Source organism: Puma concolor, chromosome A3 (assembly GCF_028749965.1).
Source record: "Puma concolor isolate L17-30 chromosome A3, mPumCon1.1.hap2, whole genome shotgun sequence".
Classification (NCBI taxonomy): Eukaryota; Metazoa; Chordata; class Mammalia; order Carnivora; family Felidae; genus Puma; species Puma concolor.
The window spans coordinates 79868276-79888452 of NC_141669.1; the positions used below are offsets into that span (position 1 = coordinate 79868276).

The 20177-nt window shown below is 39.8% G+C and overlaps 2 protein-coding genes across 3 annotated transcripts in view; one reads left to right on the forward strand and one right to left on the reverse strand.

The window, feature by feature from the left end:
* Positions 1-20089, forward strand: part of INPP4A (inositol polyphosphate-4-phosphatase type I A) — a 163230-nt gene extending 143141 nt beyond the window's left edge. Inside the window, exons 26-27 of the transcript XR_015249271.1 lie at positions 14639-14809; positions 19954-20089. The gene's annotated coding sequence lies outside the window, so the exon portion shown is untranslated. The remainder of the gene's footprint in view (positions 1-14638; positions 14810-19953) is intronic.
* On the reverse strand, positions 11893-20167 carry COA5 (cytochrome c oxidase assembly factor 5). Of its 2 annotated transcripts, none has more exons than XM_025932507.2 (3): positions 20031-20167; positions 13969-14052; positions 11893-12378 (listed from the first exon to the last, which is right to left on the reverse strand). In XM_025932507.2, the coding sequence occupies exons 1-3, from the start codon at positions 20127-20129 to the stop codon at positions 12337-12339; spliced, it is 225 nt and encodes a 74-aa protein (XP_025788292.1). In that variant the 5' UTR covers positions 20130-20167; the 3' UTR covers positions 11893-12336. The 2 variants fall into 2 exon arrangements, with proteins under 2 accessions (XP_025788292.1, XP_086557416.1); XM_086701290.1 differs by having other exon boundaries at positions 11893-12367; positions 13962-14052.
* Positions 20168-20177: the final 10 nt, after the last annotated feature.

The window sequence follows — 20177 nt, forward strand, 5'->3', positions numbered from 1 at the left end:
GCATTGGACAGATCGAGCTCCTGATCCTGCTCTGACACTCGCCGGCTGGTGACTTTGAACAAATTGCTTGCCCTCTCTGAGCCTCCATTTTCTCATGTGCGAAGTGTGGACACAATTCATGAGGCAGTTGTGAGGTGCCTTGGCAGTAAATGTTCATAACTGTTAGCTGTTTTTGTTGTTACCTTCCCACATCCATAAATATGGATCATGTCTTCCTGTGGATTGCCTGGTCGTCTGGTGTGATTTGCTAAAATGTAGTTCCATTCGTGGTTTGATTGTTCATTATAACCAGGACTGCATCTTGTACCTTTACCCCTTTTTCTCTGCACATGTGCCAGTGATTTCCCTTGGATGAATTCCTGGCAGTAGACATGTACAATTAAAGGATAATTTAAAATTTTAAACCTTGTTGAATTTTAATGTTACCGAAGTGCTCCCGGAAAATTAAGCTACCCTCTATAGCATGTGCCTTTCCCCCTTTATTCTCATTGATGCTGGAAATGGCAACTGGTTTCAGTTTCCATTTCTTTGATGACTGTGAAAATTGAACATCTTTTATACTTTCACTGATATTTCTACTTTTGTGACTTCATTGGAGTATTGGTCTTTTTCATATGCAGTGTTTGTAATATTTAGTATATTAATCCTTCTCTGTTGCAGCTTGAAAAAACCTGCTCGTCAGTTATCTTTGGTATTGTTAATAGTAGAGAGTCGAGAAAAGTTTTTATGTAATAAATATGCCTGTCTTTTTCTTTTTGGTGCTTGTTGTGAAGTCAAATCCTGGCTTCCCCCACTGGAGGTGACACAGACAGGGCACCCTGTCCCTGGTCCGTGAAATGGCTGTGGTGCTGTGCACTCAATGAGGGACTATACTAGCCTGCACCATGCTGGGTAGAACGCACCCTACCCATTGCTTAAGATGAAGCAAATGGGAAATAGCTTTGTCTTATTTTTATATAGCTGTCACTCCCCAAGCTGTGACACATTCCTGAGAACATAGGATCAGAATATCTACATTTCAAATACCCCCTCGGACCCCTTTTATGCCTCAGCACTACTTTTGTGATGATTTCTTCCTGCACCAGGCTCCTGGTGGGCCTTGTGGCCAGTCCAGGCAGGTCTGAATTCAAATATAGACACACCTCTGTGGTATCTTCACTCTCTGTTGTATCGTTTAATGACATAAAACGCTGAGACAGGCTAGAGAGGACCGGAAACTTGCTTGTTCCCATATCTAGGAAGACAACATCTGTATCAGACAGATGCAGAAAGATAGCACTTTCCCACTTCTCCTTTCTTGCTGCTCATCCTTCCCTTGGCTTCCCTGGCCTCATTTGTCCCCTGGTTGTCCTCACTGTCCCCTGATTGCTTGTCTTGTTCCACCCACTCTAATATTTTGGTGATCCCCAGGTTTCTGTCCATATTTTTCTTCTATCTCATTTCTAATGCTCTTTCTGAAAAGTCTGAATCATTCCTATGGAATAAATTGCCACTTATTTGCTAATAACTCCCAAATTCCTAGGTCTGTCCCAGACTCAATCTACGTCCACATCCCTCTACACATCAGCCACGTCCTAGTCATTCTACTTGAGTGTCTGCTTTGGTGTCCACAGCATGACGACAATAAACTTATGCTTTCTCTCCAAGCTGGCTGACAAATGACCCCACATTCCACTCAGTGGTCATCTTCTCCCTTCCCCTCTGCATCCTACCAGCTACCAAGATCTGTATCTCTTCAGTACCCCCTTCAACCTATCCCATAATTCCACCCCCACACTCATAGCCCTGGTCCACATCCTATCCCCTTGTCCAGACCAGTACCCTTCGGCCTTCTCATCACTCCTTCAAGGCCCATCTCAGGCCTGTCCTCCTTTATGGCGATTTCTCTCCACAGAACGAGTTGGTGCCTTTAAAAAAAATTTTTTTTCCTCATTCAATTTTGAATACAACCATTATATCATGTATCTCCTGCCCATCGTGTTACTTTTTACTTTGTCCAGCATGTAATTTTGTGTTCACAACTGAATATGTAATTCCTGTCATTCAAAAAAGCTTACTGAAGGGGTGCCTGAGTGGCTCAGTCAGTTAAGTGTCTGACTTCAGCTCAGGTCATGATCTCACTGCTCATGAGTTAGAGCCCCGCGTCAGGCTCTGTGCTCACAGCTCATAGCCTGGAGCCGGCTTCTGATTGTGTTTTTTCTCTCTCTCTTTCTGTCCCTCTCCCACTCATGCTCTCTCTCTCTCAAAAATAAGTAAACATTAAAAAAAAGTTTACTGAATGAAAAGGTAAATAACTGAGTTTCTAGGAGTGTTCAACTGAAATTTTTCCCATTTCAGTGCTCGACCATGTTGCTTTTGTCTCTGTATATAATCCGTTATTCAAAATACATGACAAGGAGCCAAATCTAACAGACTCAAAGGAGAAAGCAAACTTAAGACCAGCAGAGTGTGACAAACCCAAGGACAGTGGTTTTCTCTCATGGAAGAGCATTAGGGTCTCTGAGGAAAGTCCAGTATTAAAGTGGGTTCACACAATGTTCTGGTGATCTGGATGGTAGTTACATGATGATTTACTTCATGGTTATTTGTTAACATTATACAAACATCCTGTGTACTTTTCTCTATGTTTATTATATTTAACAATAAAATTTAAATGTTAACCCATCATTACTCAATAAACAGTCTGAAAAGCGAATCAAGAATACAACTCCATTTACAATAACATAAAAAAGAATAAGATACTTGGAATTAACCCAGTCGAGAAGACAAAAGTCTTCTACACTGAGAACTACAAAATGTTGTGGAAAGAAGACACCAATGAATGGGAATACATCTGTGTGAATGGATTGAAGACTTCATATTGTTAAGATCCCAATACTACCTAAAATGATGTACAGATTCAGTGTACTCCCTATCAAAATTCAAATGGTACTTTTTTGTGGAGATAGGAAAATCCATCCTAAAATTCATCTGGAATCTCAAGAAGCTCTGAGTAGACAAAACCATCGAAAAAGAACAAAGCTGGAGGTTTCACACTTCCTCATTTCCAAACGTATTACAAAGCTACAGTGATCAAAACAGCATAGCACCGACATAAAGACAGATATACAGACCAATGAAAAAGAAGAAAGGGCCCAGAAATAAACCCTAATATGTATGATCATGTAGTTTTCGACATAGGTGCCAAAACCATTCAATGAGCAAGGGGAAGTCTTTTCAACATATGATGTTGGGAACAGTGGATATCCCCACACAAAAGAATGACCTTGTACCCTTACCTTACACCATATGCAAAAGCAACTCAAACTTTAGGGAAGACCTAAGGGGAAGAACTAAAACTAGACAACTCCTGGAAGAATACTTAGGGGGAAACCTTCACTAGGCCAGGCAATGACTTGTTAGATCGGACACCAAAAGTACAGGCAACAAAGTAAAAACAGATAAACCAGATAACATCAAAATTTAAAACTGCATCAACAGAGTGAACACAATCAACAGAGTGAACGGAAGTGGGAGACCCTGTCGATCATCTCTGCTAAGGGGTCAATAGTATATACACAGAACTCCTAGAACCCCAATCATTTGTCTTTAAGGAACTTGTATACACAATATATAAAGACCTTATAACACAATAATGAAGAGATAAATAACTTAAAAATGGAGAATGGATTTGAAAAGACATTTCTCCAAAAATATACAGAAGGCCAGATCTGACAACTGAAGATGGCAGAGGAGTAGGGGGACCCTAAGCTTGCCTCATCCCTAAAACACAGCTAGTTATCAAATCATTCTGAACACCAAAGATATCAGAGGTCTGAAAGAACAAAATCTGCAAGTCTACAAGTAGAAAAGTAATCACTTTTTAGAAGGTAGGAGGTGTGTAGAGTTGACTTGGGGGAGACAAAGCTGTGAATACAGCAGTGGGGAGGGAGCCCTGATTATGGAGGCTACTGCAACGTATTGTAAGCAGTGGAGAGCAAAATCTGAATTTTTAGAAGTCCAGTACTGTGGGGGACATGCCTGACTTAAAGGTGCTCATGTGGCAAAGTGGAGTGGAGTCCCAGAAGTGACAGCATGGCCTGAGGATTCCTTGGTTGCAAGGACAGGTGGCGCCAACTTGCTGTGCTGTTTCCAAGCTTAGGAAGCAGGGACTCATTTGAGGGCAGCAAGCAGGGGTGCCGGCTTTCTGCTCTGTTTTGCTATAAGCTCTGAACTGCTATGCGATCGTGTGGCCATTTTATTGACATGGACCAGCAAAGAGTAAAAGTATGACAAGACCCTACCCCAGAGGAACAGTGAGCATGGGTCCACGCCATGGGAATCCCTAAAATTAGGAATTTTGAAACTGAGTGATGCACCTGAGATAAAAGCTCAAATCCTGGGTGAATGCAGGGTTCTGACAGAAGCTGGGGGCACGAGGGGTAATTGATTGCTCTTCTGTGAGGGTTCCCTGGAGTGTCGGGAGTTGCAAACTTCCAGCTCTGGGGCTAGAGAGCAGGCACCGCCGTATTCATCCCACCTATCAGCACTGAAATCCTTCAAGGAAAAAAAGTAGTGCTACCCAATGGAGGCCAGAGCTGCTTACACCAGGCCCCACCCCGCTGCACCTTTGAGGCCCATTTCCATCAGCCTGAGAATCAGCGCAACAGGCCCCTCCCTCAGAAGACCAACAAAAACAACTCACTCACACTAAGTCTACTACTGATCAGAGTGCTGAAAAGCTCCAGCTCTAGGGGAAATAGAATCTAGCTTCCTTTTTACTTTTATTCTTTATTGGTTTTTTTTTTTCATTTTTTTTTTGGTTCCTTTGAAAATTTTTAAAAATTAAAATTTTTAAATATATTTTTATATATAATTTTTTAATTTATTTTCATTGTATTGTATTTTGTATTTTTGGATCTAGATTCTTTTAACAAGCAGACCAAAACACATCTATGATCTAGTTTTGTTTTTTTCTTTTTTTGGAGGGGGGGGTGGTTCTTCTTTTCAGGACAAAATGATAAGATGGAGAAATTCATCCCAAAAGAAAAAAACAGGAAGTAGATCCTCACATCCAAGAATTTAATCAATACATATATAAGATGTCTGAACGAGAATTTGAAATAATTATAAAGATACTAGCTGGGTTTGCTAGAGAATCCCTTTCTACAGAGATAAAAGAACTAAAAGCTAGTCAGGTCAAAATTAAAAATGCTGTAACTGAGATGCAAACCCACATGGAGACCATAAAAATGAGGGTGTATGAAGCAGAGGACTGAATCAGTGATATAGAAGATACAATTATGAGAAATAATGAAGGTGAAAAGAAGAGGGAAACAAAGGTAATGGATCATGAAGGTAGACTTAGGGAACTCAGTGACTTATTAAAATGGAATAACATTTGTATCATAGGAGTCCCAGAAGATGAAGAAGGGACAGAAAAAGATGCAGAAGGTTTATTTGAACAAATTATAGCTGAAAACTTCCCTAATCTGGGAAAAGACAGACATCAAAATCCAAGAAGCACAGAGAACTTCCATTAAATTCAACAAAAGCCTACCATTACCAAGGTATATTGTAGTCAAATTCACAAAATACACAGACAAGGAAAGAATCCTGAAAACAGCAAGGGAAAAAAGTCCTTAATCTACAAGGGAAGACAGGTCAGGTTTGCAGCAGATCTGTCCACAGACACTTGGCAGGCCAGAAAGAGTGGCAGGATATATTCAATGTGCCGAATGGGAAAAAAATATGCAGCCAAGAACTCTTTATCCAGCAAGGCTGTCATTCAGAATAGAAGGAGAGATAAAGACTTTCCCAGACAAACAAAAACTAAAGGAGTTTGTGACCACTAAACCAGCCCTGCAAGAAATTTTAAGGTGGAGGGAGGCCACTCTGAGTGGAGGAAAAAGAAGACCAAAGCAATAAAGACTACAAAGGCCCAGAGGACATCACCAGAGACACCAGGTGTATAGGTAACACAATGACATTAAATTCATCTTTTAATGATCACTCTGAATGTAAATGGACTAAATGCTCCAATCAAAAGACATAGGGTATCAGAATGGATAAAAAAAAGAAAAAACCCACAAGACCCATCTACATGTGGCCGACAAGAGACTCATTTTAGACCTAAAGACACCTGCAGATTGAAGTGAGGGGATGGAGAACCATGTATCATCCTAATGGAGGTCAAAAGAAAGCCACAGTAGCCATACTTATATCAGACAAACTAGATTTTAAACCAAAGACTGTAACAAGAGATGAGGAAGGGTGTTATATCATAATTAAGGGGTCTGTCCATCAACAAGATCTAACAATTGTAAATATTTATGCCCCCAACTTGAAAGCACCCAAATATAAATCAATTACTAATAAACATAAACTCATTGATAATGATACAATAATAATAGAGGACTTTAACGCCCCACTGACAACAATGGACAGATCATCTAAGCAGAAAATCAACAAGGAAACAATGACTTTGAATGACACACTGGACTGGATGGCCTTAACAGATAGATTCAGAACGTTTCATCCTAAAGCAACAGAGCACACATTCTTTTCATGTGCACACGGAACATTCTCCAGAATAGATCACATACTAGGTCACAAATCAGCCCTCCACAAGTACAGAAAGATCTAGATCATACCATGCATATTTTCAGACCAAAACTTGACATCAACCACAAGAAAAATTTGGGAAGCCCTCAAATACATGGAGGTTAAAAAACATCTTGCTAAAGAATGAGTGGGTTAACCAGGAAATTAAAGAAATAAAAAAAATACATGGAAGCAAGTGAAAATACAACATTCCAAAACCTCTGGGATGCAGCAAAGGCAGTCCTAAGAGGGAAGTATATCGCAATACAGGCCTATCTCAAGAAGCAAGAAAGGTCCCAAATACATATCCTAACCTTACACCTAAAGGAGCTAGAAAAGGAACAGCAGATCCTAAAGCCAGCAGAAGGGAAATAATAAAGATGAGAGCTGAAATAAACAATATAGAAACAAAAAACCAGGAACAGATCAACAAAACTAAGAGCTGGTTCCTTGAAAGAATTAATAAATTGATAAACCCCTTGACAGACTGATCAAAAAGAAGAAAGGACCCAAATAGATAAAATCATGAATGAAGGAGAGATCACAACCAACAGCACAGATATACAATTATGAGAATACTATGGAAAATTATATGCCAACAAACTGGGCAATCTGGAAGAAATGGACAAACTCCTAGAAACTTACAAGCTACCAAAACTGAAACAGGAAGAAATCGAAAATTTAAACAGACCCATAACCAGCAAAGAAATTGAATCAGTAATCAAAAATCTCCCAAAAAACAAGAGTTCTGGGCCAGATGGCTTTCCAGAGGCATTCTACCAGACATTTAAATAAAGTTAATACCTATTCTTCTCAAACTCTTCGAAAAAACAGAAATGGAAGGAAAATTTCCAAACGTCTTCTATAGAGCCAGCATTACCTTGATTTCAAAACAAAAGACTCCACTCAAAAGGAGATGAATATGGATGTAAAAATTCTCAATAAAATAGTAGCAAATCTAATTCAACAGTACCTTAAAATAATTATTCACCATGATCAAGTGGGATTTATTCAGTATTTGCAAATTAATCAACATGATACACCACATTAGTAAAAGAAAGGATAAGAACCATAAGATCCTGTCAATAGATGCAGAAGAAAGCACTTCACAAAATATAGCATTCCTTCTTGATAAAAACCCTCAACAAAGTAGGGATAGATGGAACATACCTCAACATCCTAAATGCCATACATGGAAGACCCAGAGCTAATATCATCTTCAGTGGGAAGAAACTGAGAGCCTTTCCCCTTTGGTCAGGAACAAGACAAGGATGTCCACTTTCCCCCTTACTATTTAACATAGTATCAGAAGTGTTAGCCTCAGCAATCAGAAAACAAAAAGAAAGAAAGGGCATCCAAATTAGCAAAGAAAAAGTCGAATTTTCACTCTTTGCAGACTACATGATACTCTTTGTAGAAAACCCCCAAAATTGCTATAACTAATACATGAATTCAGCAAAGTCACAGGATATAAATCACCATTCAGAAATCTGCATTTCTATACACCAGTAATGAAGTAGCAGAAAAAGAAATCAAGGAATTGATCCTATTTGCAAGTGCAAAAACAGTAAGATACCTAGGAATAAACCTAACTAAAGAGGTAAAAGATTTATACTCTGAAAACTATAGAACAATTATGAAAGAAATTGAATAGGACACAAAGAAATGGAAACACAGTCCATGTTCATGGATTGGAAGAACAAACATTGCTGAAATGCCAATACTACCAGAAGCAATCTACACATCTAATGGAATCCCTATTAAAATACCACCAGCATTTTTCACAGAGCTAGAACAAACAATCCTAAAATTTTTATGGAATCAGAAAAGTCCCCAGATGGCTAAAGCAGTTCTGAAAAAGAAAAAGCTGAAGGCATCACAATTCTGGATTTCAAGCTGTATTACAAAGCTGTAGTCATCAAGACAATATGGTACTGGCACAAAAACAGACACAGAGATCAATGGAACAGAATAGGAATCCCAGAAATGGACCTACAACTATATGGCCAACTAATTTTCAACAAAGCAAGAAAGAATATCCAATGGGAAAAAGTCCCTTTAACAAATAGTATTAGGAAAACTGGACAGCAACATGCAGAAGAATGAAACTGGACCACCTTCTTACATCATGCACAAGTAAATTCAAAATGGCTGAAAGACTTAAATGTGAGACAGGAAACCATCAAAATCCTAGAGAAGAACACAGGTAGTAACCTCTTTGACCTTAGCCAGAGCAACTTCTTACTAGACATGTTGCCAGAAGCAAAGGAAACAAAAGCAAAAATGAACAATTGGGATGTCATCAAGGTAAAAAGCTTTTGCACAGCGAAGGAAACAATTAACAAAACTAAAGGCAGCCTGCGGAGAAGATATTTGCAAATGACATTATCTATTAACAGTTAGTATCCAAAATCTATAAAGAACTTAGAAACTCAACACGCAAGAAACAACCCAATTAAGAAATGAGAAGACATGTATAGACACTTTTCCAAAGAAGATATCCAGATGACTACAGACACATGAAAAGATGCTCAACATCATCATCATCATCATCATCATCATCATCATCAGGAAATACAAATCAAAAGCATGATGAGATACCAGCTCGCACCTGTCAGAATGGCTAAAGTTAACAACACAAGAAACAACAGTTGTTGGTGAGGATGGAGAAAGGGGAACCCTCTTGAACTGTTGGTGGGAATACAAACTGGTGCAGCCACTCTGGAAAATAGTATGAAGGTTCCTCAAAAAACTAAAAATACAACTACCCTACCATCTAGCAATTACACTACTAGGGTGTTTACCCAAAGGATACAAAAATACAGATTTAAAGGGGTACGTGCACCCCAATGTTTATAGCAGTATTATCAACAATAGCTAAATTACAGAGAGAGCCCCAATGTCCCATCAACTGATGAATGGATATATTCAATGGAATATTAGACATCAAAAAGAATGAAATCTTGCCATTTGTAGTGACGTGGATGGAGCTAGAATGTATTATGCTAAATAAGTCATTCAGAGAAAGACAAATACCATAAGATTTCACTCATGTAGAAGTTAAGAAACAAAACAGATGAATATATGGAAAGGGGGAAACAAGAGAGGGAAACACACCACAAGAGACTCTTAATGATAGGGAACAAACTAAACAGAGGGTTAATGGAAGGAGGTGGGTGGGGATGGGCTAGATAGGTAATGGGTAATCAAGATAGTGAGGGTACTTGTTATGATCACCACTGGGTGTTGTATATAAGTGGTGAATCACTGAATTCTCCTGAAACCAATATTGCACTGCATGTTACCTAAAATTTAAATAAAAATTAAAAAAAAATCTGACACCTGAAAATAATGATAGTTTCTCAAATAGAATAAATATAATTCAAGAAATGTTAAAAAAAAAAAAAGGTATACACAAGGCCATTAAGCACATGAAAACATGCTCAACATCAGTAGCCATTAGGGACATGCTAATCAAAATCCCAATTAGATACCGGTTCACACCTTGTAGAATGGCTATAATCAAATAGATGGAATGTAACTGTTGCTGATCTGGAGCAATGGAAATCTTTTGCTGGTGGGAATGTAAAATGGTGTAGCCACTGTGTAAAAGTTTGGCGGTAATACCGTTGTTTGGTATTTACCCTGGAGAAATGAAACCTATATCCACGTAAAACTTGTTCATGAATAGTCATAACATTAGTCTTCATAGCTCCAAAGTGCAAAAAACCCAAAGTCCATCAGCTGATAGATACATAAAATGTGGTCTATCTATACTATGGAAGAGTATTCAGCAATAAAAAGGAACGGACGGATGCTATACATATGGATGAACCTTGAAAACATAAGTGAAAGAAGCCAGTCTCGACAGGCCACATGTAACTCCATTTTTATGACATGTCCAGAATATGCAAATCTATGGACATAGAAAGTATATTAGTGGTTGCTGGGAATTGGGGGGAAAGGAGGGATGGGGAGTAACTGCTAATGGGTATGGGGTTTCCCTTGAGAATGTTCAGGAATTAGATGGCGATGATGGTTGCACAAACTTGTGACTATACTCCAAAAAACAAAATTGTATGCTTTAAGCATGAATCTATGGAATGTGAATTTCTCTAAATGAAGCTTTCAAGCTGTTACTAAAAAAAGAGGGTTTGGGGCGCCTGGGTGGCGCAGTCGGTTAAGCGTCCGACTTCAGCCAGGTCACGATCTCGCGGTCCGTGAGTTCGAGCCCCGCGTCGGGCTCTGGGCTGATGGCTCAGAGCCTGGAGCCTGTTTCCGATTCTGTGTCTCCCTCTCTCTCTGCCCCTCCCCCGTTCATGCTCTATCTCTCTCTGTCCCAAAAATAAATAAACGTTGAAAAAAAAAAATTAAAAAAAAAAAAAGAGGGTTCTATAAAATAATTCTGGAGTTTCTTATCAAAGTTCTTTTAATAAAAGTTGGAGCACTTAAACAGGGAAAAAAAATATTTTTCCCTTTTCCAGTGAAAAGCAGTACCACACAAACACAACAGCAGACCTCAGTGATACTCTGCAATGGGGACCAGTGTGGAATTCTCACTTTAGGCGAACCTTTAAAAAACCAGTTGAGCTATAGAACACCTTGATTGCTTGAACTGCAAAGAACCATGGCCGCATAAAGAAGCTATGCTTCTTCATTTATTCTTCACCACTGAAAAGAGAGTTGAAACTTGGATTTATATTTGGCTCTTGATTGTATTAAGTGATCAGAATTACTGTGATTCTAAACTTTTTCAAGCATTTCCTGGTTTTCGCTCATGCTTTCTCTATGAACATCTATTGTTTCAGTTTTCTCTGAATCCTTTTCTTTTGGGATAAGGCCCATCACTCATCCAATGTGCTTCTGTTGGGGGTGACCCATTACCGTGTGTAAGACCCAGGCCAGGCCAAAATCATGTGGTCTCATCCCTTTCTCCACAGGGACTGGTCTAATTCAGGGGCAGGTGATCCAGGGAAGACAACAGTCCTTTTGTAGGATTTGATTAGTGGACCCTAGAAAAGGTTAGCTCTTTCTTTTGGATCATGGATCTTAGGGATGTGCACTTTTGGCTGCCAGGCCTCTTCCCCATTATGTGAGAGAGGACCAGCCTGAAAATGAAGGCCGAAACGAGAAAAACAGTCCTGAAATGGAGGACAAGAGCCCTGGCAACAATCAGAGGTTTGTATCCAGCTACGCCTACTGTATGATATTAATATTAAAGTTGTGAGGTTGTTACTCTAGTGAATCGGTGCAAATGAAGCATTTCTCCTCCAAGGTATCAAACACATTTTTAGAACTAAATAGGACAGATTGAGTAAAAGAAATCTTTATCCAAAGCTTTCCCAATAGACATTTTCTCCCCACACTGAATGTTATCAATTTTAACAGTCCCGTCAGTGGCCTTCATAATATTCACAAAGGATGTACCAACCGAGTCATCTGGTCGAAAAGTCAAGTTGGAAAATAACAATCTTTCCACTTTTTGTGATTTAGAACAATTCTCAATACACATTATGTTGCTCTCAGCTCATAGCTGTTCGATTATATTTTTCTTCCAAAAATAACTTAGAGGAAGAATCATTTACTTTATACATATTCAAAAACAGAACTCATCCATTTTCTCCAGTGTTTGTGGAGGGAAATACTGGTCTAACCCATCAGATACAGCAAGTCTGTCTCCTATTTTGGCTTCTCTGTTTTAAGTGATCAGAGAAAATCCTTTGTTGTTTTCATTTTGGTTTCAGCATATTGGCGTCAATATCCTTTTCTTCCTCGGAATCTTGATCTGGCATCCAACTGAAAATAAACATATAATTAAATCAGATTTTGTACAACACAATTAAACACAGCTTTGGTAAGTGGTCTCAATCTGTGACAGAAGTAAACCAGTTTCCAGCACAGTCAAAAAGGCAATTGTCAGAGCTACCAAGAAAAAAAAATAATAAAGATGGTATTAAAAACAAAAGTTCCATTTAAGGTCCCAATAAGGATTTTCTTCTCAAGTAGAATCCGAATTATATTTATATTTTTCCCTCAACTATACTCAATATGTGTGCTTCTAGCAAACTTAATTTTTTTTTATTAAGTTTTGTTTGGGTTAATATTCAGATGTACTTGAACTGCACCAAAAAAACATAAAATACGTAGGAATAAACCTAACCAAAGAGGTGAAAAATTTGTACACTCAAAACTATAGAAAGCTTATGAAAGAAACTGAAGAAGACACAAAACAATGGAAAAACATTCCATGCTCATGGACTGGAAGAACAAATATTGTTACAATGTCGATAACTACCCAAACAATCTATATATTCAATGCGATCCCTATCAAAATAACACCAACATTCTTCACAGAGCTAGAACAAACAATTCTAAAATTTGTATGGAATCAGAAGAGACCCTGAATAGCCAAAGTAATGTTGAGAAAGAAAACCAAGGCACATCACAATTCCAACTTCAAGCTGTATTACAAAGCTGTAATCATCAAGACAGTATGGTACTAGCACAAAAACAGACAAAAAGATCAGTGGAACAGAATGGAGAACTCAGAAATGGACCCACAAACGTATGGTCAACTGATCTTCCACAAAGCAGGAAAGAATCACCAATGGAAAAAAGATGGTCTCTTCAGCAAATGGTGTTGGAAAAACTGGACAGCAACATGCAGAAGCATGAACCTAGACCACTTTCTTATACCGTACACAAAAATAAACCCAAGGGGCGCCTAGGTGGCTCAGTCTGTTAAGTGTCGGACTTTGGCTCAGGTCACGATCTTGTGGTTGGTGGGTTCGAGCCCTGCATCAGGCTCTGGGCTGGCTCTGGGCAGACAGCTCAGCCCAGAGCCTGCTTTAAATTCTGTGTCTCCCTCTCTCTCTGCCCCTCCCCTGCTTGCACTTTGTCTCCATCAAAGATGAATAAACGTTAAAAAAAATTTAAAAATAAACTCAAAATGAACATTGAAATGTATTTGAAATCTTTAAACAGTGAATCACACCTAACATTTAGGGATTAAAAATGTTTAAAGTATCTACTCATAGGATGACTACATGTTCTTTGACTTAAAGCTCACAGTGCAGCCTCTTCCAAGGGTGGTGGGGTACGTAGAGGGTTTTAAAGTCAGTATATAAGGCAAATTGGCATCTTAGAGGACTAATAGTGAATCACTCTTGGACAAAGGCTGTACCAATCTATTAGTCCACTCAGGAGTTCCCTAGATGGCGCTTTCTAGTGTCAAAGTAGAAGTAATACATAAATATTATCCACATTCTTTTTTCTGAATGATCTCACTTGCAACATATATGTAATTGCTAGGTCATTCACATACTTAATTTTTAGCATACCTAAAATTTTTAGCATAAGCTTTGCAAAAGCTATATAGCCTCTTACCATTGATCTTTTACATTCAAAAAATGAGTATTTCAAAGCTTTGCAGTTTCCTTCCTTCAGACACTGTCGAGGGGATTTTCCTTCCTAGGACACAGAAAACAATATAAATACCTGGAGAATTTCCTCACAAAGTACAAAATAACTATCGTTTTGAAAGTAGTACTTTTTTTTTAAAGTTAAAGAAAAAAAGTAGTAAATTATATGACAAAATATTTTGTGATTCATTTTGACTGCTGATGTTTAGGGAGAACAGGATAGAATAAAAAATGTATCAAATAATTTTGGAGCACTTTTTAGGGTGCCCTTGAGTTCTTGAAAATACTAGTGTCCATAAGATACTTTTCTTTCAAATTTTTATATATCTCACAACTAGTATTATTAGCTCCTTATGGGTAAGAGAGTAAAGGTGAAAGTAATAATTTTTTTTTCCTTCAGTGTTTCTAAAATTTTTACACTCCAGAACTCATCAAGATAGATGAGTGGACATGCATACATGTACACATGCATGTACATACGAGAGATCAGGCCGGCTGTAGTGGGAAATGGGTTTGTTCTGGAAGGACCTATCAAGTGGCTTTAAAGCCTCCAGGTATATATCCTTTTAGTGCAAGCACGATTACCTCCAACACATCCCTGCCCCCCACCCAACGGTCAAATTCTCTAATTTCAGAAGCACAACCACATAGAACTGGAAGAGGAAGGGGAGATGTTAACAGAATTGAGACATATTTGTGAGAGAAGATCTGCCTGGGCCTGATGTGAAATGAACCCAACTTTAAGCAGTGAAAGCTAAAAGAAGGCTAAGAAGCAAACTGGACTAAACCATTCCCTTCCTGCCAAGGTAAGAAGCACCTATAAGAATGCTCACAGGAGAAACTTATTTTTGATTCTTAAATAAGATTTTTTAAACTATAACCATTAAAAATCAGACTTGACAAAATTACATCTGCAAAACTAGGTGAGAGCTAGAATTTAGTATGGGTTTTTCAAGGTAAACATGGAACAAAAATTTTAATACCTCTTCATAATCTTAAAGTATTTTTTAACAAAGACATGTTTAACAACACAAAGGCATTTAAATATGCTGGACACAGAGAACATCAATAATGTGCTTCAGAATTCAGGGGCGCCTGGGTGCCTCAGGAGGTTAAGCGTCTGACTCTTGATTTCAGCTCAGGTCACGATCTCATGGGTCATAGGATTGAGTCTGGTATTGGGCTCTGCACTGGCAGCATGGGGCCTGCTTGGGGTTCTCTCTCCCTCTTTCTCTGCCAAGCCCCTGCTCAGCCTTTCTCTGTCAAAATTGATAAATGGACATTTAAAAATATATAGACTTCACAATTCAAAGAGGCAAGATTAAAATTTAATCGCAGCAAAATTTCTCTTTTTGGATGCCCTATCTTACTAATTTGTCTATTAACTAAGCCCTCACAACTAATTTACTTTAAAAAATATTCAGAATGGCCCCAGATCAGTTCAGTGGAAGGTTAAAAAATGTTAGATATTCCTGCTCAGACAGGGCTTTTACAACCAGGTAGCAAAGAAGGTATACATGTACAAATGCCAACCGGCAGTGTGGCGTGTCACATAGTAGAGAAGTGCCAGAGGGTAACAGGGAGAGGTGCTAAAGGGGTTCTGTTTCCCAGGAATGTAAATATATAAAACAACATCTGGAAAAAGTTGACAGGACTTAAATTTTCTGAATTACCCGAGCTTTAATTACATCAAACTGTGATACGCAATTTGTGAAGAAAAAAAATCAAAACCTTAACATTATGATTACCTATTAAAGAAATAAAACATACACTGCTTATAAACATTAGCCTCATGCAGTGCTTGGCAATATAAAGGAAAATGATGAAACCTTCCTACTCAAGGTGAGTTCCAGTGTCAAATGGGTCAAGCAATTTTGTCTGAGAATAAAATGACCCTGGCTCAGTGTTAATTTTAAAAGCTCAAACAGCCAGAATTAGGTGCCCTAAAATCAGAACATTGTTAGTGTGGTACTGAACGCTTAGAATGTTAATAAGGAACCTAGAATACTTACTACTTAAATAGAAACATCTGGTGCATTCATGCACTGGGAAAAATGTAACCCCAATTTCAACAACTCTTCATCATCCAGGGTTTACCTTCAAGCAGATTTTGGTACCTCAACCCTACCACTGCAACCACTCCTCCAAACCTTTATTTTGCAAGTGCCATGTCACCCTTCTTTTTACTGTGAAAAATGCTACAGGGTACCATATCTGTGGCATTCCCAATTCTTGGGAATCTTGCCACTTTCTAGTCTGTCTGCCTGCTTAGGTTCTAGATTTTAATTGTCATCTGTATCAGTGAATCACAAAAGTGAATCAGAACAGAGTAGCAAGCTTCCCTGCACTGTGTTCCACCCTAAAACTCTGTAATAAGATGTTGCCGATGGGATGTTTGTTGCCCATGTGAATGATGTGACAGCAAACAGAAGAATAAATAAAACTATACCAAAGACTAGAACTCTAAACTGATGCTTCCCCAAACGGTATCTTTTTCATAAGCTTTCATGCCAGACTGCCAACTGCCTAATGGAAAGATCCATCTAATTCTAAGAGAGATAGAGACAGGTTAATTCATCCTCCTTCACCTCTACACCAAATGGCAGACTGCCAGTTGTCCCTTAACATTTAACTCTTCCTTTCTTGTGAGGCATATGGCTGCGCTAGATTTCCCAGCCACCCTTGCAACTGGGTGTGGTCATATGACTAAGTTCTAGCCACTAGAATATGTGAGGAACTGAAATGTAAATCTTCTGCGTTGGTCCTTAAAGGCAAGTGACTTGCCCCCTCTTATCACTTCACATCATCACATCATGGCCTGATGATATGGAAGGAAGGCAATCTTGGACCACACGTGTGAGAATAACATCCCGTCTCCCATCACAGCACCTAAAACCACAAGATCAACAGTGTCTGGGTCTATGGAAGGCTGAGGGGAGCTGTCCAGGACCTATTTACAGGCACACACAAAGAGCAAAAGAGAATTTTCTTTTTTTTTTTTAATTTTTAACGTTTATTTATTATTGAGAGACAGAGCGTAAGGATGGGAGGGGCTGAGAGACGGGGAGACACAGAATCTGAAGCAGGCTTCAGGCTCTGAGCTGTCAGCACAGAGCCTGACACAGGGCTCGAACTCACAAATCGAGAGATCATGACCTGAGCAGAAGTTGGACGCTTAACCGACTGAGCCACCCAGGCACCCCAAAGAGAATTTCCTATCTTGTTCAAGCCAATGTTATTTTGGATATCTGTACCATGTACCCGAACCTATATCCTAACTAATACACTCCCAAGCTTATTTACCTTCTGAGGGCAAGATCAGTGATTCCTGGGGCGCCTGGGTGGCTCAGTCGGTTAAGTGACTGACTTCAGCTCGGGTCATGATCTCACAGTCCTTGGGTTCAAGCCCCGCATTGGGCTCTGTGCTGACAGCTCAGAGCCTGGTGCCAGCTTCAGATTCTGTGTCTCCCTCTTTCTCTGCCCCTCCCCCACTCACACTCTGTCTCTCAAAAAATGAATAAATGTTAAAAAAAAAAATTAAAAGATCAGTGATTCCCAAACATGGCTGTGCCCAAGAATCAACGTGGGATACTTTTATAGGGGTAGGAGGAGCAGTGGGATCTATACTTTTAAGCTCTCTGCCCCATCTCCAGGTAATTCTCATTAAGTCAGCAGGTCTGAGAGCTTGTTAATGGAGACACACAGGAGATAACCTGTGATTCAGGTTTCTTGAGCATAGTTTCAACCTTTTTGATCCCCCAGGAGTCATAAAATCCTAAGAAGTCTATCCAAGAGCTGCCTTTTGAATCTGCTTTTTCCTTGCTTCTCCTTTCCAGCCCCACAGGGGTTGACATCCTCACCCCCATTACCCTGAGCTTCTCTCAAACCCTATAGTTCCTTGACTATTTCCCATTGTAGCACTAAATATTTATTTTGAATTCCTCCTGAGAGTCAGGTCCAGCAGCTTTTCCAGTGGGTTAAAGATTGGCAAGGAAGACTACAGCATCCATCTGCTAGAAGATCAGATTAACTTTATACAAGGAGCTAAATTTTATCATAAATGAGGTCATTCAGGGCAGACACAGACCTCAGCAGAATGTCCCTTGGTCTTCAGAGTCCCTAGGAGGGGCATGGTAGGCTGTAGCTGCCGGTGACACTATCTGAAGAGGTAGGATATTGTCCTCTTATCTACAGACCTCAATGTTTTGCCTCAATACTGCCCTTTTACACTCCTCTTGAAGTCAGGATGAATTTAACATAAACTGTACACACATTCCCATTTAAAGTACTTTTTTACAAACATCATGTTCTCTTAATTGACCAGCATCAATAAAGCCACATATTCAGCTGGGGAAAGCAAAGTCTGTGCCATGTGTCCTGGCCATTATCTCTGCCCAGTTTTCCAGAGATCTAATTTCTACACAGGAGGGAATGTATCCCAATCATCTGTATATCCTCTGAATTAGAGCTTGGCACTCAAATGCTGACTAAATAAATGGATTATTGCAAAAAAGCAACTTGGTATCCTCCTTGCCTTCAGTTTCCTCCTCTACAGGTTCTTTTCTCAGTCCCATCGTGTACTTTATTCCCTTGATTGCTCATCTCTATGGCCTTCTGATGCTGAGGGTCAGGAGAAAATCTAGGGCCCTCACTCTGACATACAAGGGCTTTCACACGACAGTCTTCCTCTCAAGCTTTCTGTCACATTCCCTATCACCCAGGCCTAAGAGGGCACTAGCTTCTCTTGGTCACATCTCTCTGACTTGCCCATGCTGTTCTTTCAGCTTCTTTCCTCAACCACCACATTCCCCACTCTTTTACTTGATAATCTACTACTCCAACTTTAAGACTCAGATCAAATGTCACCTTTTCTGTGAGAAGTTTCCAAGTTCTCAAGAATAAGTTGCTGTTCATTGGACTCCTGTAGCATTTTGTTTCCAAATCTCATCATTAAACAAATATTAACTAAATGCTTACACAGCCCTTATTACAGGAATTTAGCTCCTCACATGTCTGTTCTTCCCATCCGACTAAACTCATTTAAGGTAGTGACTGAAACAATTCATCTTTGTGTCACCAGTGCATGGCATCATGCCTGCCACTTACCAGGCGTTTACTAAGAGCTGGCTGAATATCTGCACCAATGAAGCAGCAGATTGGAAACAGCCCTGGACAGGGTACCTCAGTTTCCACATCTGTGTGAGAGAGCTGGACTAGAGAATCTCTTAAATTCATAACAACTCAAGCTTTACAACACACCGGAGTGACCAGTCTCACTGACTGCTAAAATCAGTGAACCAAATGTAAATCATGAATCAGTAGAAATACTGATACAGCTTTATGATGGATATCCATTTTGGGGCAGTTGTCTTTCCTTTGAAATAAGAGCAAATTACCCAGGTCCCCAGTTAACTTTGGACCTCACTGCTTGCCTCACTACACTAAGATTGAGAAGACGTGGCTGTAGTGAGGGGAATGTAGTGGAAGCAAGATACAGAATAGTGGAAAAATGGAGCTGCTTCGTTTACAACTTATCCAAGAACGTATCGAACTCCAACTCAGAAACAAACCCAAACCAAGAGAAAGTAAATATAACATATATTCAGCCATAACGGAACAGAGAAAGGAGAAACTGCTAGTCAATACAGTGTACCAGGTTTATGTAATTCTCTGTTAATTTAGAGTCTCATTTCCTAATACGCAAGAAACCTGTCTCATTCTCCTTTATATCTCCTGAAGCTAGCAGTGGCAGGCAGCATCTAATACATGTTTCTTGAACCGAAATCGTTTATCTTTACAAAAATCCAAAGAGGTGGTTTTCTTATCTCCAATTTAACACCGGAGGGAGCTGAAGCTCCGACAGCGGATGTGCCCAGGTTCATTAAACTGGAGCTGTGATCTACACCTACGACTTCTAACTCTGGGTCCCGTCTCCTGACCACCACCGCAGGCTGACCGGGAAACCTTGGCCGGGCCCTGCCTCTCCGGTTCCAGCGTCTCATCACCCCGAGCGCCCGGCTGCGCTACCTGGAGCACACAGTCCGACTGCAGCAGACATGCGCCCAGGTCCTCCTTCACGCCCGCGCACGCGCCGCCCTCCGGCTTATCCTCGTAATACCGGGGCATGACTGCGAGGGGGCCCCAGCTGCCGAGACCCGCTTCCGTCCGCAACGG